The 22,711-nt window shown below is 42.7% G+C and overlaps 1 protein-coding gene across 1 annotated transcript; it reads left to right on the forward strand.

Annotated features, from left to right (window-relative positions):
* Positions 1-13,405: 13,405 nt before the first annotated feature.
* Positions 13,406-22,328, forward strand: LOC311060023 (GTPase IMAP family member 8-like; the record flags this gene model as incomplete). Its single annotated transcript, XM_084078147.1, has 4 exons — positions 13,406-13,436; positions 13,531-14,241; positions 16,566-17,261; positions 22,213-22,328. 4 exons carry the CDS (start codon positions 13,406-13,408, stop codon positions 22,326-22,328), a joined length of 1,554 nt encoding a protein of 517 aa, XP_083934273.1.
* Between the last annotated feature and the right edge of the window lie 383 nt (positions 22,329-22,711).

A 22,711-nucleotide genomic window follows, 5' to 3' on the forward strand; every position in this document is an offset into this window, starting at 1 on the left:
ACCAAGACGAAGAACCATTCTGTAGCAGTCTACCACGGCTCAGATAACTCTAAGACCAACGAAACGTCCCCCAGTGAGACAGCTCAGTCGGACAAGAAGCGGATGAGGGACAAGCGTGTCTGTCTCTACTGCAAGAGTGTCGAACATTACCTTTCGCAGTGCCCCAAGATTACCACCTGCACAGCTGAACAGGTGAAGAAGTGGATCACTGATGGTAAACGTTGCCGACGGTGTGGTCGCACCAGTCATGGGCCAGAGGCATGCACTCTGAAGAAGGCCTGCAGCGAATGTCAAAACATACACCTCCAGGTCCTGCATATTATCGCAGAGACAAGCTCTGATGTGTACCTTACCACCCCAATGGTAGCCAAGCAGGGAGTAAAGGTCTATCTTAAGGTTGTGCCAGTCATCGTGAGCCATGGCAGTAAATCTCTGCATACACATGCTATCCTTGATGATGGAGCCGAACGCACAATCATCCTTCCTGCGGCAGCGCACTACCTTGGTCTCCGGGGTGAGGCCGAGTCTATGGCCCTGAGAACTGTACGTCATGATGTCGCACACCTTACCGGTTCCTCTGTGAACTTCCACGTGTCTTCTGTCACACAACCTGATCAGACACATCTTGTTCACGGTGCCTTTACTGCGGGTCGTATGGCCCTAACTGAACAGTCTTATCCGGTGGCGGCCCTGCAGAAGCGCTACCATCATCTGAGGGGAATACCTATCCAGTCCTTTGACAGAGCACATCCACTTCTCCTTATCGGTGCCGATAACACATGCATCATCACCGCAAAGGAGCCTGTCCGTCTAGGCCCAAGCGGAGGACCCGTTGCAGTCCATACTGAGCTTGGTTGGGCCCTACAAGGCCCAGATGGTCTCACACCACACAGGGTTCAGACCCAGGCTCTCTACTTCACCACCGTCCAACCGACGCCTGATGACCTCTATCGGCAGGTGGAACGTCTGTGGCAGGTCGACGTCTTGCCATTCCGAAGCGAGAAGCTGGCAGTACGTTCCCGTCAGGACCAAGACGCTATTGACACCTTGGAGTCTCGCACGGTTCGGGTCAAAATTGGTGACATTCTCCGATATGCCACTCCTTTACCTCGTAAGAAGGACGCACCGCCACTTCGAGCTACAATGGAAGCAGTGATGGCAACATTACGAAGCACCGAACGCCGACTTGTGAAGGACCCCGAGAAGGCTCAGATCTATGAAGCGGAAATACAAAAGCTTATCGATGGAGGATGTGTTGCGAAACTCCGCCCAGACGAAGTACGCCAATCAACCGAGTCATGGTTCATCCCCCATCACCTCGTCCATCACAACGGGAAGCACCGCCTCGTTTTCAACTGTTCGTTTTCCTACCAGGGGCTTTCTCTCAATGAACAACTGCTTGCAGGCCCGGCCCTTGGAGCATCTCTTTTGGGAGTCCTGTTGAGATTCAGGCAACATCCTGTCGCTGTGAGCGGGGACATTCGGGCGATGTTTCATCAGGTGCGTCTGTTACCAGAAGACCAGCCCCTGATGAGATTCACCTGGCGGAACCTGCGAAGAGAGGAGCCACCTGACGTGTACCAGTGGCAGGTCTTACCATTTGGTACCACCAGCAGCCCGTGCTGTGCAACCTTTGCGTTGCAGAAGCACGTCAAGGATCACAAGAAGGGGAACGAAGACGTGCTTCAGTGTCTAGAGCAGTCATTCTATGTGGATAACTGTCTTCAGAGTTTCCCGACTGCTGAAGCTGCCAAGCACCTGGTGGACAAGATCCGGCAGGTTCTCGCAGATGGAGGGTTCGAGATCCGGCAGTGGGCGAGTAATGATCCCTCCACGGTCGCCCATCTACCATCCACCGCCAAGTCAGAGTCCACTGAGTTGTGGATCATGGAGAAGCATACTGATCCTCAGGAGCCTGCCTTGGGTCTGAGTTGGCACTGCCGCACCGACAGATTAAGTTACAAGTGCAGACCTGTGGAGAGACAACTTCCAACCATGCGGAACATATACCGTGTGCTGTCAAGTCAGTATGACCCATTGGGTGTAATCCTCCCGTTTACTACGCGGGCCAAAGTCCTCGTTCAGAGGCTGTGGGCAAAAGGGAGAGGCTGGGATGACCCTAACCTTCCACCCGACCTCTTGGAGGCCTGGACCCGCTGGGAACAAGAACTACCAGAGTTGTCAAAGATATCGCTGCCACGAACCTATGCCCCTTCCGAGAAGTCAACTCAAGCCAAAGCCTACAACCTTCATGTCTTCTGTGATGCCTCTGAGCAGGCGTATGGTTCAGTCGCGTATCTGACCCTGGAAAGTGACAACGACATTCATGTTGCTTTTGTGATGGCCCGGTCTCGGGTGGCTCCTAAGCGGCAGCTGTCAATTCCACGTTTAGAGCTGTGTGCAGCATTGACAGGAGCGCAGCTATCCACCCTGATTCACAGAGAGCTAACTCTGGACATCACCAAGACTTTCCTCTGGACGGACTCGACAACAGTTCTCCATTGGTTGAAATCTGAGTCCTGCAGGTTTAAGGTGTTTGTGGGCACCAGAGTCTCTGAAATCCAGGAGCTCACCCAGGACGATGAGTGGAGGTATGTGGACTCTCCTAGCAACCCAGCCGATGACGTCACCCGAGGGAAGACCTTGGCTGAACTCGCACTCCCAAACCGCTGGATTGAAGGCCCAATGTTCCTCCGTAATTCCCCGGACCATTGGCCTTTATCGCCCATCTACATTGAGCAGGAGGATGCGGATGAGCTCAAACGAAGTACATTCTGTGGGCTCACTCAGACGACTCAAGCCATTCCCATCCCTGATGCGACCCAGTTTAACACCTGGGCAGACCTGGTCAATGCCACTCATCACTCCTTGCATGGGGCGGCGGGGACTGACCCTGCTGTAGCCTCATCAGATCTCCGGAAAGCTGAGCTCCATCTGTTAAGAGCTTGTCAAGCAGACAGCTTCCCGGAGGAGGTCAGAGTTCTCCAGACTGGGAAGCCAGTGTCGTGCAGCAGCCGGCTAAGCTCTCTTTCCCCTGAGTGGGACTCGACAACCGGCCTTATCCGTGTTGGGGGTCGCTTCCGACGCATGGAAAACCCCTGCTCCGCTGACATTCATCCCTTTGTTCTGGAGCCTCACCACGCAGTGACCAATCTTCTCATCAGAGATATGGATGTTCGCCTGCTTCATCCAGGACCCGACCGGGTCTTTGCCGAACTTCGACACCAATATTGGGTGCTGCGTGGCCGGCAGGTGATCAAACACCACCAGAAGACATGTGTAGGATGCCGCAAGTGGAGAGGGCAGCCGTCAGTTCCCATTATGGCCGACCTACCTCCTGCCCGTCTGCGGCTGTTCAAGCCTCCCTTCTACTCAACGGGCGTTGATTGTTTTGGGCCTTACCTCGTGAAGATCGGACGACGCAACGAGAAACGCTGGGGCTTGATCTTTAAGTGCCTCACTACAAGGTGCGTGCATCTGGACCTGCTCAACAGCATGGACGCCGACGCCTTTCTCCTCGCCATGAGGCGTTTCATTGCCCGCAGAGGTACCCCGTCGGAGATCTATTCGGACCAAGGAACAAATTTCAAGGGTGCGGAGAGAGAACTGAAGGAGGCCTTTGCAGCAATGGAGCCGCAGCTGCGGGAGGGTCTGACTGCACACCAGATAACATTCAAGTTCAATCCACCTGCAGCACCGCACTTCGGCGGGATTTGGGAGCGGGAGATCCGCTCAGTCAAGAGGGCTCTGCAAGTGGTAATCGGTGGCCAAGCAGTGTCTGAGGACGTCCTACTCACAGTTCTGATCGAAGTCGAGGGCATCCTCAACGCCAAGCCGCTTGGTTATGTGTCTTCCGATGTGGCGGATCCTGACCCGGTGACGCCAAGTATGTTGCTAATGGGGCGGCGAGACGCTTCACTGCCACAGGTGTCCTATGCACCTGAAGTTCTCACCAAGAGGAGATGGCGACACAGCCAGATGATAGCGGACCACTTCTGGTCGCAATTCATCCGTGGATACTTACCTACCCTTCAGGTCAGACAAAAGTGGCGCAACCCTACTGACAATCTGGCAATGGACGATGTGGTCATGATTGTCGACCCTCAGCTACAACGTGCTCACTGGCCCATCGGAAGAGTAGTTAAGCTGATCTTCAGCTCAGATGGATGTGTCCGATCGGCAGAGGTGAAGGTCAAGGACCACATCTATCTACGCCCTGTCGCGCGGCTGGTCCGACTGCCAGCCATACCAGATGACGGCAGCCAAGGGACTACTCCTGGAGCACAGAATTCTGGGACATTACATAATAGCCCTGCTATTATGGGGGCGGCTGTGCAGAATTCCCCCTTCCCACCAGTAGGTGGTGTTGTGTGATGCAATGTATGTCATGTTGTTTCAGTCAGGCAGAGTGTAGGACACCTAAGGGGCCTTTGCTTAGTCTATAAGTAGGTGCTGCACCTTTTGACCCACCCTTTTGCATCAGACAGGCAGATGCAGTCAGATGAGTGAATGCTCATGTAAGTTGTTGAGTTACATGTATGCCTTTGTTAAAGCACTATTGATTATTTCTGTCACCTGTGGATGTTTATTTCATTCTAGCAGCTGCCCTTATATGCTAGCCGAATTGTTTGTATAGCACATGTTTGATGCTAGCCGAATTGTTTGTATAGCACATGTTTGATGCTAGCTGCATTGTTTTATGCTATCCTATACAGTATATGATGTGCCTGTATGTTATATGATTGCTTACAGCGAACCATTGTATTCTTGTTTATTATCTACAGATACTACTATTCTGACCTGTACCTGTGTGTGCAATACTATATAAAGACACTGTGAACTGCCACGCTTGCTCTCTGTACACTTCTTGACCGAAGGCCGCTGTAGATGAGGAGACTGGCCAGTCTATAGCTCTGAACAGCTTCATTCTTTAATAAGAACTATGGTCAACGATACCCCTCCGTTGCTTTCTCAATGGTACTTCCGAACAACACCGCTTCCCCCTATGTGTCAATCATTGTGCTTGGCCTATCCAGACAGTGGGCGTGTGCAGTATTTGGCCAATCAGTGACGCTCTTCCTTCTTGGTGACGACACTATTTTAGCTCGTTGTGGACAACGTGCTCTCTCTCTGTGGGTTTGGTTGGTTGCACAGAACAACAACAAACATGGCGTCGCACAACAGCGGGAGAACAAATGTCCGTAAGGGACAAATCGAAATTTATCTAGCGGTACCCCTGGAGGAAATGTATGTATGTGCCCTGACTTAAAATGCCATGAAAAATAACAAAAAGAAAGACTAATAGTCTCTCTTTTTTTCACTTGGGGAGGGTCATTGACTTTTTTCCCCCATTCAGAGGGACGGTCATGGCATTTTGAATCAGGGCACATACATTTCCTCCAGGGGTACCCCTAGATACATTTCGATGTATCCCTAACTGAACTGTACATTAGAGCAAGCAATATTAGTCAATAATATAATCCGCCTGCCTGCCTGCCTTCCTTCCTTCCTTCCATCGTATATTGTTTTTTTAAACTCTACAAGTGAGGGCAAAACAATAGCACTAAAGAGTCCCAGATCAACTTTGACTAGCAGGCCAGAGAAATTCTGTTGATGTTTAATCTTATTTTATTGCAGCTGCTACTTTATCTGTTGGACATTGTATCCTGATCTGACTTGATTTGAAATATTTATTATTTTATTTTGTCTTGGACTCTGTCTTGTGGCTGCATGTTTTTTATGAGCAGATTTATACATCTAATCCCTTAATAAATGTTGAAGTTGATACACACACACACACACACACACACACACACACACACACACACACACACTGAAGTGTGTGTGTGTGTGTGTGTGTGTGTGTGAAGCTGAATGTGTGAATCCAGGCTCTAAATAGTTAAATCAGTAGGTCTAGTGTCAACACACTAATGTTGACATTCTGTGTGTGTCAGAGAACTATTACATGTTGGTTGATGGAGACCACATTTAGAGTCTGTTAGTCTATAGCAGTGGTTCTCAAACTTTTAATATCAAGGACCCCCATAACTCTGAGAGTATATCAATGGAACCAAATGGACCTGCAAGAGTCCATTTGGTTCCATTAGTATACACTCTCAGAGTTACAGACCTGTAAGGGTCTATTCAGAACCCCTCAAGGAACCCAGAGGGTTCCTGGACCCCACTTTAAAAAAACGCTGGTCAATTAGTATTCATTATGTTGTCAAATGTGTGATATAACAGTAATACACTGTATGTTACTGTTTTACAGTTCAAACAACAGCTGTACACAGGATGGCCAGTGGAACCTCAGCTTCCATCACAGGTGAGTTCTATTAACCCATTAAAACTGGTAAAGCATCTGTGTGATTTTAGGTTTTAGCTGAACATCCTGCATCAGGGCTATGATGCTGCGTTCACACGGGCAGATACGAAGACACAAAGGTACACAGCATATCTGTCACTCTGTGGCTTTGTATCTTTTGTAGCAGCTACAAACGTCGGATGTATCTTTGTATCTTCATGTCCCTGGCTTCCATTGAAAATGAATGGTAGCATGTATCTTTGTATCTGCCTGTGTGAACGCAGCATTAGTGTGCGGCCTTTTCCTCACTTTTAGACGTATTTACCAAAGTCAGCAGCACCTCATCAATACTGGTGTGCGGCCTTCTCCTGTTTGTTTGAGTCCATATTTATAACATAATGCAATGTGTTTTATCAGTGACCTATGGAGTGGTGCATATCAGATATGATAAGATACTGTATAAATTCATAGGCTCATTTGAAGTTAATATACGGCATTGACGTGGATTGTTTTATGTAGAGTCCAGAGTACACCAGAGTGATACAGTACAGTACAGCTGGGGGAAAAATAGAGGGAAACAAAAGAGATCAACATCTTGTAACAAAAGATTCTTGTTGTGAAAGCAAGGACCTTATTGTAAAGTAGTCTGGCATGTCTACCAAATTAATGCAGTTTTAACGTAATTCAGCACTATTTGTTTGAAGTTTCAACTGAATTGTGTGGCCCTTCACTCACTTTATCTCTGGAAATAAATGCTGCCCTTTGTTGGAGTGTGGCTGCAGGTAGTGTGTGTGTCAGGGGCGGAGCTACGCGGGGGCTTTGGTGGCTATAGCCACCAATGTTGTTCCAAAGATTGTTTTATTATATGAATGACAGGGGTCACAGGGCGGTTTTATTTGAGAAATTAACGGTAATTTCCCATTCCTCTCTCTCTCTCATTACTGTGTTTACTGTGTGAGCTCCATGTGAGAGTCTCGGGGGTCTGGTGCCGTCAGCTCATTGCATCCAGCTCATTGGCTCATGACACGACCAATGATAAATCGCTATCAGTGTTACTAAGATACGACAGCCCTTCCTGCCTATAGGATATTAGGCTCCACTGAACTTGGGTCCCCACGGTAGATAATATAACACCAACATTTCAACAATTTTTTATTGAAAAATAGTAGATCCACAAGGTCTCAATGTGTCGCTTGCAATGTATTGTGAGCTTGTAGATTTATTTGTAGAGCTTGTAGATATATTTTTGGGAACATACATTTTGAAAGATTTTTACCACACATCTTCTTCTTTTCAAATGGGGGTCCACAGCCAAATATTAATTTGAGGGTCCTTGACATGAAAACATTTTAAAACACTGGGTTTTGAATCGTATATAAAGAGGTGGGCAGCACTGGCTCTGGTGTTACCCACTCTCTGAAAGAGATGTGAGTTACTGGTGGTTGTAAATGTTGTGAACCAAGTTGAGTTGGTGAACAATCCTAGCCTCCAGGGGGAGCCAGTCAAACTGCTGGATGTGTACTTTGATACAAGTAAAAGTCCTGTACTTGAGTAAAAGTACAAAAGTATTGGCATCAAAAAAATACTTGTAGTTTAAAAGTAAGTAGACCTACATTTTTTTTTTTTTTACCTGACCACAGGATCTAAATGTCAGAGCAGGGAGTTCACCTCCAACCACTGCAGATGTGCTAATTATATTGTATTATGATAGATTGGTTAAAATGTTTCATTCACACAAGTTATGGATTGCAGCTTTACGCACATAGCCCTTTACTTCTCAACCTGGCATCCATTTTTTGGCCATGTCACATTAGGTAAAACGTTTTCACATTGAACTCATTGGACATACATGACAATGCATGAGCGCTTTCATCCCCAGAGCACAAGGCCATGCTTGGTTTATTATGATAGAACAACTCGCTGGCAGCAGCTCAAGGTCCAGTAATTGTTAATGATGCTGCCTGCCGCCGAGCAGATAAATATTCAGTCTTAATCAGACTGATTGTTTGTGAAAGTGCATTGTTTTGTTTTGTGGATCAGTTATGGTACCTGTGGGGTGAATATGTGTTTATGCAGCCTGACTTTGCATTAGAGGTAATGCTCCTTGAGTAAACATGACGAACGTGACACGTTAGTCAGATGGCTTTGCTGTGGTGTTTTATTATCATAACACTGGCGTCATGCCAGATAACAGATACAGTAGCAGAAGTGGTCTCTGCTGCTTTTGATAGATTTGTCTAATCACGGCATGGATGATTTAGGAACAGTGTTGCTGTCCGGTGCCTGCGTGCAGTGACCCCCCCCCCCCCCATAGAAAACAAGAAGCAAAAATGTACAGCACTCCTAACATAACTCATTCACTGCCAGCAATGCATTAATGAATTCATCCGTCTACCGTCCCCTTGCCAGCGAAAACGGCAGCTGTCCTCACGGACATAGGCACGTTATAGCCTGGGAAGCAAAGCTTTTCGGGTCTATGATCCGGTCGGGAGCGGAAGTAGCCCTACGTCACCAGGCGCGTCCGGAAAGACGTCACCCCAAAATAGGTCCGTCCTAATAAAATCCTTGATGCGGCGTAGTTTAGCTTATTTTTTAAATGTAAATGTGAGTGTACTTTCCGGAGACTATTCAGCGTCTGTATTATCCGTATTATCCCACGGGGAAATTCTATTCCATTTCAATAGGGATTGGGGAACCAAAACAAAGCGGCACCGCAAAACCGGATCGCGACAATCCGGAAAGAGGATTATTATTATTATTTTTTTTCAGTATAGCGTGGCCTAGACTGGATCACACAGCTCTTTAGTAACGCATACCAGGCTTTCCTCCGAGGTGGAAAGACTGGTGACGCGAGGTTAGGCACGTTACACACACAGGGGTATGAAAAAAATGTCAAAGCCAAGAATTATTTAATGGTGCAATTTCATTTGTTTTTAATCCATTATTTTCATTGCTTGTTTATAAAGTGATGTAATTGTTCAGTGGTAATCAGAAGTGCGTATCATATCTGAAACTTTAGTAAATGTCAACGTGAGTCATTTATCAAATATACTGTAAAAACCTCCGTGTTCATTTAAATCCATTGTGATTTGATGACACCCTTTCCAGTCGGCTAAAACCATAGCCTGTAAAAGTAAACTCTGTTTAAAGTGCTCTTGCTGTCAATGAAGAGCAATTTTGTTGAATGGCTCTGGTCCTCTCCTGTTCTTCAGATGAGGAAGAATGTTCAGCGTCTGATTTGTAGCACTTTTAAATGCATGTTTAAATGTACCCTTACATTAATAGGGCAGTTATAAAGAATAGAAAGATGTGGCAGTGCTGCATTGTTGTGGTTTCACGTTATGACTCTAGGCTGATGAGGTCACCCCCCCCCCCTAGCCTCCCTCCCTCCAGAAATGCCTTTAACTATAAACACCCTGAAACACCACTACTTGCTGTCCTCCTCATTGCTCTCATGTTGCTGCTGCTGTGGCTGAAGTGAAATGCATTCTGGGAAGTAGACCTGAACGGTCTGATCAGATGCAGATGAACATTAGCTAACAGTAGACTGCATTTGAAGGACCCTATGAAATGGGACAAGCCTTGGCATGCCGCTGTGATGCAATCGGCCTTCGAATGCAGCCTTCGAAGTAAAATCAAATGGAAATGAGATTTCCGGAGGCAGGGTTTACCAGGCTACCAAAAACCTACATTCACCTGCTTATAATAGTGTTATCACACCCAACTCTGAGTCTAATTAGTTTAACTCAGGTCAGGTGAGACTGCTTACCATCCACTCTGCCATCACCCACCCTACAGTCTATTTTTGGGGACTGTGATTGGTGTAGCAGAGTATACATAAATACATAGCCTACCTAACTTTGGTGCAACGCTGTAAAAAGACAGGTTGTGTACTTTTGTCCAGTCATTCAGCAGGTTAATGATTAAAATGTACTGCTGATTTACATGAATCACTTCTCGGTGCATGTTGACACTGCAGGACTGAAGTTTAGTCAGGACTTGTAACTTCAACGGCACACCTTGTAGGCAGGTAAGCATCCTCAATATGAGAAATGGTAATCTTTTAACATAGAATTAAAATCTGATTATATCAAGTTACATACTGTAAGTGTTGTAAATGTGGACAGTAGGTGAAGAGCCGTATTAAAATGTTTTAACCACTTCATCCTTCTCCACGGCATTTAAAACTAATAAACAGATTACACAGATTAATTATTTTTATTTTACAGGCTAACGTCTCTATATTTCTCAAGCAATATTAGTCAAAACACTTTCTTAAACGTTTTTTCTTTGCTTTTCTTTAAACCTGGTTTTGACTCAAAATGAAGGGTGAATGAATGTAAAAACGATTTGAGTAGGTCCATTTGATCACCTCCCGGACGCATCACATCCAGAGGTGATCATGCATTTAAAACCAACCCTACAGGGATTAGTAGCCTACTGCTAGCACAATGTATAAAACAAATATGATACTATAATACCTTCAGGCCAGAGAAGTTTGGTTGATGTTTAATCGTGTTTTATTGCACCTGCCACTTTACCTGTTGGACATTGTATCCTGATCTGATCTGACTTGATTTGAAATGTTTATTATTTTATTGTGTCTTGTGGCTGCATGGTTTTTATGAGCATATTTATACATCTAAACCTTAACAACTGTTGAAGTTGATGTCGCTATTGACATTTTGACCTCTTGCTAATTTCAAATGCAGGCTAGTGTCCAATCACATCTTAACCCTTACTGTGCCGAGGCCCAGTAGGGACCAGTGGTTCCCAAACGTTTTAGCTCCAGACCCAAAAAGAAGTTTGATGTCTCCCTGAGAACTAGTGAAAATAGCAGATCTACAAGATCACAACGCGATGCTACGCTATGCTACGTGTTGTGAGCGGAAGGTTTAAGTTTTAATCACTGTTCTAAATGTAACCTCTTTGTCATGTTGTGTGCTTCTATCAAACGTGATCAATCTGATTGGTGTGGTATATTAATCATTTATGAAGTAAGATTAATTACATCTATGAAGTCTCTGTATAATTCTATATCACAACCAGTGGTGTAGTAGGGATTTTTCACTGGGGCAGCGCTATTTCAATGACACATGCACGCACGCACGCACGCACGCACACACACACACACACACACACACAGCTCTGTGGTCAGTTCAGTCTAAACACTTTATACTGTAAGTGTAATAAATAGTGTAGCTGAAGCTGAATGTGTGAATCCAGGCTCTAAATAGTTAAATCAGTAGGTCTAGTGTCAACACACTAATGTTGACATTCTGTCTGTCAGAGAACTATTACATGTTGGTTGATGGAGACCACATTTACAGTCTGTTAGTCCAGGGTTTCTCAAAGTGGGTGCTGTGGTACCCTAGGGTGCCGTGACACAAGTCCAGGGCAGGGTGCCACATAGAATACTTTGATAGTATTTGGAACTTATCAATATCACTTCAGTTTAACCATTTATATACCAGGGGTCAGCAAGTAAGTTTGGCCTCGAGTCGGGACAATGTCTTTCTAAGTCATTAGATGATGGGCTAGAACACAATCAAAGGCTAATTTAAGATCTGAAACGTATGTATTTGGCCGCGGACCCCCATCTCAAAATATGTTGTTCCAGGGACCCCCAGAAGCACAGATTGGAATTAAAAATGTTCGCTTTAAAACATATATAAAAGATTTGAACAAATCTTCCACACATTTTCTAAATAGCATTATCTACAAGCTCATAGTGCGGCACTCGGTGCCGCACTATGAGCTTATATTATCTGCTATTTTTGAATAGCCATAAAAATCTTAAAATGACACAGATGCGTTCCCGGTCTTAATGGATTAAGTAAAACAACAACAAAAAAAACACCTGCGGGGAGACAGCCAGACGGACTCTCTTTTGAACATAGATAAACAAGCTCTTTCATTGAATAGGAGCTCTAAAGTCTCTATTTAGATATGGAGAGAGACTTTATGAAACACATGCCTGTGAAGCACTCCTAACATTGATAAAAACATTCTTACGGTGGGTGTAGATTCTCTATTTTGACATGATAGTAGAGTGCTTCTCAAACGTTTTAATTAAAAGGATCTACAGTTTGGTGCAAGTTTAGGACACGGACCCCCATAACTCTGAGAGTGTCTCTCTCTGAGACGGAGGTACAGACCTTTTAAGGGTCCATTTAGTTACACCATAGAAATAAGAGGAAGTCCGCACCCTGTTGACGCTCCAGCGGCCACAATTTTATTTAAGGCTCCATTTAGTTACAAACTACAATTTAGCTGGGGACCCCTGAAAGCCCTTCAATGACCCCTGACCACTTTAACAATCACTAGCATATATGGACTATCAGATTTTGTAAAGTAATGATACACGGGCCCACGGCCACCTGTTGCCTTTGTGCATTCTTTTTTGATCTCCATCAAATCTCTTTGCCAAAAATAGTCGATCTACAAGCTCCCAACACGTCCCGTTGGGAGTGGGACGCGTTGTGAGCATGTAGATTGGCTATTTTTGGTGAATGTTCCACCCAGAATAGGGATGCTGGGGTTCAAGTGGTTAAACAAAGTTAAATAAAGTTATTTACAATCTTGTCCAAATCTCTCAAGTTCACCTCGTGACATACTGTATCTTAGGGGGAAAGATTTACATATTTGCGTATTTTATTTACATACTGTAATATCACATAAATGTACAGTAAGGTGCTCTAAAGTAACAATGTAATTCAGGGGTGCCGTTGATGAAAAGGTTATTTACAGGGGTGTCCTGAGCCAAAACAAGTTTGAGAACCAATGTGTTATGAAACGTTTTAATTGTAAGGACCCCTATTACCCTGAGAGTGTACAAATGGAACCAAATGGACCCACAAGGGTCCATTTGGTTCCATTTGTACACTCTCAGAGTTACAGACCTGTAAGGGTCCATTTAGAACCTCTCAAGGAACCCAGAGGGTCCCTGGACCCCACTTTGAGAACCACTGGTCAAATAGTATTCATTATATTGTCAAATGTGTGATATAACAGTAATAACAACAAAACTATAATAACAGCAGATTATTGTGACTTACTGTATGTTACTGTTTTACAGTTCAAACAACAGCTGTAGACAGGATGGCCAGTGGAACCTCAGCTTCCATCAGAGGTGAGTTATATTAAAACACATGAAACCAGCAAAATGACACTGGTTTAGTTACATCTGTGATCTTTATTAATATTATATTTATTTATCCAACCAGGCAAGAACAGAGAACCAACAGAACTGAGAATTGTTCTGATCGGGGGAAGACATGATGTTAAACCCAGTGGAAAGAGTTCAGTAGGAAACATCATCCTGGGCAGAGATGTTTTTGAAACAAACAGAAGAACAGTCAAGAGTGTCATGAGACAAGAGGTAGTGTCTGGTAGACAGGTCACTGTGGTCGACACTCCAGGATGGACGTCTTCTTTTCCCCTAGATCTGACCCCAAAACTGACTCAGTTAGAAATCCAACAGAGTGTGTATCTGTGTCCTCCAGGAGGACCCCATGCCTTTTTCCTAGTGATGCCATTGGACATCCCATATGTAGGGACAGGGATGTCAGTAGAGGAGCATTTGAGTCTTCTCCTCAGTGACCGAGTGTGGAAACACACTATTGTAGTGTTCACTGTAGCTGATAAAAACAAAATGAGACCTGATCTCATTAGATCTGACCCTGACTTAAGATATCTTATTGAGAAATGTGAAGGCCGCTTCCATGTTCTTAACATTAGTGACAGAGGAGATAGAAGTCAGGTCACAGAGCTGATGGAGAAGATAGATCAGATGGTGACTAGTAATGGTTGTCACTATGAGACAGAAAAACATGTCTCAGAGGAACTGAAGGAGATGGAGAGAACTATCAGCAGAAGAGCAGAACAAAGGAGGGCAGACGCTCAGAAACAAACAACTGGACTTCCAAAAGATACTGGTATGTTTTGTTTTACTTTAATAATGATAATATTTCAGTAATCTCTGCCAGGACGTTTATGAGTTCCTGTCTGTCTGTCTGTCTGTCTGTCTGTCTGAGAAATGTGAATGACAAAATTGAAAAATTAGTGTTACCGACACAATTTTTTTCACACTCCATGCTTCTCCTAGGCTCATTAAAAATTGCCTTATCGCCTTCTCTCGTGTGTGTGTGTGTGTGTGTGTGTGTGTGTGTGTGTGTGTGTGTGTGTGTGTGTGTGTGTGTGTGTGTGTGTGTGTGTGTGTGTGTGTGTGTGTGTGTGTGTGTGTGTGTGTGTGCGCGTGTGCGTGTAACATATCGCTACTGTTGGTACCTCATATCTCCATATTTGAACTTTTAATCTTATTTCTTAAATGAATGCCTTACTTTGTCACACTATAGTTTCACACAAAAGTAGCGAAAATATCAGATCTACAAGCTCACAACACGTTGCATCATGACGAGAGGAAAGTGGTTAATTCTGTCTGAGGGTTTTATAAATATTTAACCAGTGGAAAGCTTTAACCCATTAAGACCAGGAACACATCTGTGTAAACACTTTAACCATTATTTTATACTTTGGTTAAGCTCATAGCGCGGCACTCGGTGCCGCGCTATGAGCTTTTAGATCTGCTTTTTTTTTTTATCATGAACAAATCTTTGAATATATATTTTTAAGCAAACATTTTTAACTCAAATCTTAGAAAAATCGCAGAAAAATACATATTATTTTGGGTGGTCCTTGACATGATAAAAGTTTGAGAACCACTGATATATAGCAACATAAGTAAAAGGAAAGAAAACACTATTAGGATTTAGAAGACACGTGTAGAATTCTCAGAAGCAAAGATTTGAGTTACAAATGTTTGCTTTAAAAATATGTATATATATTCAAAGATTTGCACAAATTTAATGTTCACGATTAAAACAAAATAGCAGATATACAAGCTCATAGCGCGGCACTCGGTGCCGCGCTATGAGCTTGTATATCTGCTATTTTTGAATAGCCAAAGATATCTTAAAATGACAGATGCGTTCCCGGTCTTAATGGGTTAACAAGAGCTTGTGACTAAATAATAATGACATTACAGTAAATACATTGGAACACAGGCTGTTTTTTCTATTTCATATCAAGCAGTGTTCATTTTGTCGACTAAAACTATGACGAAAAAATGTTCATCAACTACCTTTTTAAACTGACGGAAAAAAGAAACCATGAAATAAAAACTAAGCTATGATGACTAAAACTAGGACCAAATATATTTACAATTTCGTCAACAAAAACAATAAATAAAAAGACTACAATGTTAGATGGAGGGACTGGTGTTCTTTAATGTCATTTTATTATGTCAAGATAATAAAACACGTCACAGACTTGTGAGCTTGTAAATCGGCTATTTTCAGCACACAGCTAAGTATAAATCAGGCATTACAACGCTTTCACAGCCCGCTAAAATACATGTTTTTGTCGTCTAAATTAACTGTAGATCTAGTTGACTAAAATCTTATGATACTAAAACTAAAACTAAACTAAAACTAAAACATTTCAAATGACTTAAATATGACTAAAACTAAATGGAATTTTATTCAAAAGACTATGACTAAAACTACAAACTAAAACTGATGACAAGTAATGGTTTTGGACATACAAGGTTTCCACCCGACAATGAGGATATGTGAAAATAAATGGAGGTACTTCCTGGTTCTACTGGCAGTGTGTACTAGATAGATGAAGCTGATCAGTCCTGCACGCACACACACACACACACACACGAGCACGCGCACGCACGCACGCACGCACGCACGCACGCACGCACACACACACACACACACACACACACACACACACACACACACACACACACACACACACACACACACACACACACACACACACACACACACCCACTGTTACATGAGTCTAGTCTAGGTAGTAATGTACATTATTATTATTCTATGATGTCTCCTGGTGGATATTTGTTCTGAACTGTACACTGAACACACCTTTCTGCTGTTAATATGTTCAGTAATTTCATTATTAGATATTAAGAACAACATATAGACCTGGACATTTTAGCCTTGTTTCTTAATCATATCAATCCTGGCATGCCTAATTTGAGCATGTTGTTATGCTGTAGGTGATCATTTCCATACAAATCTACAAGCTCACAACACATTGTGTTGTGAGCTTGTAGATCTGCTATTTTCACTATTTGTTGTGTGATGAATTTTGAAATAATTAAATGTCTTAAGTGGTTAAATAAGAAGCTGTCAAAGTGAAAGTAAACAATCTTTTTCTCTCACAGGACTGATTGACCTCAGGATTGTGTTGTTGGGAAGGCAGTGGTCTGGGAATAGTTCAGCAGGAAACACCATTCTGGGAGGAAGTGGTTTTAAAGCTGGTCAGAGGTCAGTGCAGTGTGAGGTCAGACATGGTGAAGTAGCAGGGAGACATGTGACAGTGGTGGACTCACCAGGCTGGTACTACAACAGTCCACAACAGGACACCTCAGAGATGGACAAACTGGAGATCCAGAACAGTGTGTCTCTCTGTCCTCCTGGACCACATGCTGTTCTTGTGACCGTTCCTCTTGATAGAGCATTCACCAAAACACAGAGAGTAGCATTAGAGGAACACATGACACTCCTGTCACAGAGCGTGTGGAGTCATGCTATAGTACTGTTCAACTATGGAGACTGTCTGGGAGACAGAAGCATTGAGCAGCACATTGAGGCTGAAGGAGAAGACCTCCGCTGGCTTGTTGACAAATGTGGGAACAGGTATCATGTCTTCAACAATCAGAAGACAGATGACACTCAGGTCACAGAGTTGCTGGGGAAGATAGAGGAGATGGTGACAGGAAACAGAGGTGGACACTATGAAGATGATGGAGATGTTTCAGAGACGTTGTCAGAGAGGAAGAAGATCACAGAGGAACATGTCCAGACATTCCTGACCAAGACAAAGAGACAAAGAACGGCTCTGAAAGCTCTGTTTGAAGGTGAGGTTTGTAAGTCGCTTTGGATAAAAGCGTCTGCTAAATGACTGTAATGTAATGTATCGTGTGTGTGTGTGTGTGTGTGTGTGTGTGTGTGTGTGTGTGTGTGTGTGTGTGTGTGTGTGTGTGTGTGTGTGTGTGTGTGTGTGTGTGTGTGTGTGTGTGTGTGTGTGTGTGTGTGTGTGTGTGTGTGTGTGTGTGTGTGTGTGTGTGTGCGTGCGTGCGTGCGTGTGTGCGTGCGTGTGTGTCAGTGTGTCTCTCTCTCCTTGACCTTGATTGTTATATTGATTAATAATGTATCTTCTCAATATTGCGACACATTCTATATAAAAATATGCTGTAAAAATTAAAAGCTTAATATTATAAAGCATGGGTCTTCAACAGGGGCCTGGGTCCCTTAGGGGGTCCTCAGAGTTACTACAGGGGGGCCGCCAAATCTTTCTATGATTGGAACAGTTTTTTTTTACATTAACCACTTGAACCCTAGCATCCCTATTCTGAGGGGAACATTAGCCAAAAACAGCAGATCTACAAGTTTGTAGATCGGCTATTTTCGGCAAAGAGGTTTGGTGTAGACAGAAGGGGAAAAATCACACCTGTGTGAAGGTAGCGGCGCCTTTGATAGTCCCCTTGCCTGACAAATCAGAACCTTGACGGGCCTGACCAATCAGAACCTTGACGGGCCTGACCAATCAGAACCTTGACGGGCCTGACCAATCAGAACGTTGACGGACCTGACCAATCAGAACCTTGACGGGCCTGACCAATCAGAACCTTGACGGGCCTGACCAATCAGAACGTTGACGGACCTGACCAATCAGAACCTCGACGGGCCTGACCAATAAGAACGTTGACGGACCTGACCAATCAGAACCTTGGCGGGCCTGACCAATCAGAACGTTGACAGACCTGACCAATCAGAACGTTGACGGAAAAGCCAGGTATAGAGCAGGACCGCTCTATATGTATAGAGCGGCGCCAGCGCCGCTAAAAAAGAGAAGACCAAGTACAGAGTCACAGGTCAAGTTTACTCAGTATTGAGGGTTTAAATGGTTAAATGTCTGAAAATACACATTAACATGAATCCAACATATTAATAGATAAGATAATTTACAAACAAACATTAATTTACACAACATTGATGATAGTGCTGTCAAACTAATCTATGAAGCTATCTATGAAATCTATGAAAAAGTTTAATCTGCAGCATAATTGTATCCATGTATTGGGGGTCCCTGCTTCATTTCTCTATCAGCTAAGGGGTCCTTGGCCTGAAAAACGTTGAAGACCCCTGTTATAACGGATCCATTGATTTAAAGAAACTAAGTACATTTACTCAAGTACTGTATGCAAATTGAGATAAATAATACATGATAAGCAATACATACATTAGGAGCATTATTAGATTAAGACCGAGTGCCGCGCTATGAGCTTGTATCTGCTATTTTATAAAAATCGTGAAAATGTTTTCCAATCGTTAATTACTTTTTTTTTTATATATATATTTTTTTTACTCAAATCTTTACTTCTGGGGGGTCCCTGAAACAACATATTTTGAGATGGGGGTCCGCAGCCAAATACATATAATTTTGTGGTCCTTGACATGAAAACCACTGATATTTTAGCAACAAGTTTTTTCTTCGAATTTTTGTTATAGGATTTAGACAATTGTAGAATCCCCAGAAGCAAAGATTTTAGTTAAAAATGTTTGCTTTAACAATATATATTCAAAGATGTGCAAAAAATCCCATGATTTTTCAAACAATCACAGATATACAAGCTCATAGCGCGGCACTCGGTGCCGCGCTATGAGCTTGTAGATCAGTATCTGTACACTGTGGTATTTTTTACTCAAGTAAAACATCTGAGTACTTCTTCCTCCATTGAACTGATCTAATGACCAACAGATTGACACGTTGTTGATTTAATTAATGTATTTTCAGTCATTTGCATAATTGATCACATAATATTCAGTATAACTTCAAATTATTGATTCATTTTTTTTTACTGTTCTGTGGTCAGTGTTGTTGCAGAATTGTTAAACATGTTGCAGAATTGTTAAACATGTAATAATCCAATCCTAAATCAGTGTAAAGTGAACTAATGCTGTGTGTGTGTGTGTGTGTGTGTGTGTGTGTGTGTGTGTGTGTGTGTGTGTGTGTGTGTGTGTGTGTGTGTGTGTGTGTGTGTGTGTGTGTGTGTGTGTGTGTGTGTGTGTGTGTGTGTGTGTGTGTGTGTGTGTGTGTGTGTGTGTGTGTGTGTGTGTGTGTGTGTCAGGAGAACATCAGAGTCTACCAGATGTGAAGGTGATGTTGGTTGGTGGAGAACAGGATCAGAGGAGCAGAGCTGGAAATCTCATACTGCAGGAGAATGTGTTTATATATACTCTACTCAAGGTGAGTAATATTATATGAATGTGATGTTATAATGAATGACTTGACTCAAAGTAAGTAAACAGTAAAGTGATCAAATATGTTTTCTGAAGATAATGTAAAAGTATCTGCTGTCATGAATGTTCATTGATCATGTGATCAATGAACTGTCAGTGATCAAAACACACAGATGTTCATCTTCAAATGAACATGGAGTCCAACACATGTAGATTCTCATCATGTCTGTAATCTTTAATGCAAACCATGACTGTGTGTTAGCTCGGTGGTTCTCAAACTTGTTCATGTCAAGGACCCCCAAAACGATACATATTAGTCCGTGGACCCCCTTTGAAAAGATATAGCAGGGACCCCCAGAAGGGAAGATTATTCTAGCTATAGCAGTGATTCTCAACCATTTTAACTTCAAGGAGCCACAGTTTGATATGCATTAGACCACTGTCCCCTGTGTATCTCTGGAACCCCATCTACACAGTAAAATCATCAGTGTTTATTTAACTCTGAGAGTGTACAAATGGAACCAAATGGACCTGTGAGGGTTCATTTGGTTGCATTTGTACACTCTCTGAGTTAAAGACCCATAAGGTCCCATTCGGTTCCTATCTATCAATCATTTGGCTGGGGACCCTCTAGAACCCCCTCAAGGACCCCTGGGGGTCCCCGGACCCCACTTTGAGAACCACTGTGTTGGCTAACTTTATAGGAGTACACAGTAACAACAACACACTAATCAATTTATTTAAAAAAGGAAAAATCGATAATCGATTATTAAATAAAATAATACATTAATAATCATGACCTATTTTGAGCATATCATGGTTTAACCCATTAAGACCTCGAACGCAGGTTGTCACTTTTTATTTGTCACTGTGTCACTTTTTGATTTGAGCTAAAAGCATAATTTTACACTTTGGCTAATCTAAAATAGCAGATATACAAGCTCATAGCGCGGCACCGAGTGCCGCGCTACGAGCTTGTAGATCTGCTATTTTTGAAAAATCGTGAAAATGTGTGCAAATCTTTTAATATATATTGTTTTAAAGCACACATTTTTAACTAAAATCTTTGCTTCTGGGGGTCCCTGGAACAAAATATTTTGAGATGGGGGTCGGCGGCCGAATATATATAATTTTGGGGGTCCTTGAGATGAAAAAGTTTGAGCACCACATATAGCAACATACGTTTTTCAGAGAACTGTAGGGATGTAGAAGACATTTGTAGAATCTGCTTCAGGTCTTATTGGGCTCAAAAACGTTTTAAAAAACTTAAGTTTGAAAATAGCCGATCTTCAAGGTCACAACGCGTCGCATCACGGCGCGTTGTGAGCTTGTAGAATTGATATTTTCACTGTCTTTGCATGATATTGTTGTCTGACGAAGTATGAAATAACCCTTAAATGGTTAATCAATGTGGTAATAAATAACATTTTCTTATAAGAAAAATACCCGCACAATTCGATTATTTGATTAATTGAAAAAGTAATCGATAAAGTAAATCTGTCACTGTTAGTTATTCTGTTTACTTCCATACAGTAGCTCTTTGCTGGTACTGATCAATAACCTGTGTGGACAAAGTAGGCTACCCAACCTCAATATTTGAGTCGAAATACTCCTGGTCAAATATTTACTCAACTACAAATGAAAGTTGAATAATGATGCTCTCTGTTTCAGTGGTTTAAAGTAACTAAGTACATTTACTCAAGTACTCAAAGTATAGTTTTTAGGATGTTTTACTTAGTAGTTAGTAGTAGCTTACTAGAGTATTTCCCATTTTCAGTACTTTTACTTCTACTCAACTATATCTCAGAGGCAAATATTGTACTTTTACTCCACTACAATTATTTGAAAATGTTACAATAGCTCCTTTTCAGATATAAATTATGATATTATGAAACATACATTAATCACTCTTGCCCTATTTTATACATAGGCTATTTGAAAATAGCCGATGTACAAGCTCACAACGTGTTGTGTTGCAACGCGTTGTGAGCTTGTAGATCTGATCTTTTCTTTTTTTTATCTGCTCTTTTCAAACATTTGAGTACTTTTAATGTAGGTACTTTAAGTATATTTTGATGCCAATACTTTTGTACTTTTGTACTTTTACTCAAGTAACATTTAGAAAACAGGCATTTTACTTGTAACAGAGTATTTTTATATTGTGATATTGCTACTTTTACTTAAGTAATATATCTAAGTACTTCTTCCACCACTGCTCTGTTTAATAAAGTGCTCAGAACATATTCTGTGGAGAAGATAGAATGTCAAATTGACTTATGTACACCTGTGCGTCAAGCTTTAAAACACAGAGTTTCAACTTTTAGAACTTTTTTCAGTTTCAGAAGTCATTATGACATGATATTAATCCCATATTACTGTGGCACTGTTAGACAAAGTGATGGAGAATAATACATTCAGTGAGTTAATTACTGGTAGGATTGAAGAGGAACTCCAGTGAAGACAGAATAGAGTGAATGTTTTTATTATTGTGACTAACATACAGTAAACTTCATATTCCAGGAGTTTAAAACCCAGACTAAACTGACAGAATGTGTCAGAGAACAGAGACGAGTTGCTGGAAGAAAAGTGAGTGTGGTGAACTGTCCAGACTGGTCGACTACACCTCCATCACAGAAGATCAAAGACGTCCTTCTACACGGTGTGACTCTGTGTTCTCCTGAACCCCATGCTGTCCTGTTGACTGTTGATGTCAGGTCCAGTTTCTCTGAAGCTGACAGGAGATCAGTGGAGGAACACATGGAGCTGCTGGGGGACAGAGTCTGGAGACACACTCTGGTTCTGTTCACAGAGGGATACTGGCTGGGAGAGAGACGTGTTGAGGAGTACATAGAGTCTGAAGGAGAACCTCTGAGGTGGATCCTGGAGAAATGTGGATACAGATACCATGTTCTAAACTCCAAAAATTGGGACATTTCAAAGAGACAAGTCAAAGAGCTGATGGTGAAAATAGAAGACATGGTGATGAGGGACAGAGGACTGATGAGGGACAGAGGACACTTTGGACCTTCGAGACAGATGACACTGCTTGAAAAACTGAAAGGAC

The sequence above is a fragment of the Gymnoscopelus microlampas genome (assembly GCF_963454915.1).
Source record: "Gymnoscopelus microlampas genome assembly, chromosome: 14".
NCBI classification, from domain to species: Eukaryota; Metazoa; Chordata; class Actinopteri; order Myctophiformes; family Myctophidae; genus Gymnoscopelus; species Gymnoscopelus microlampas.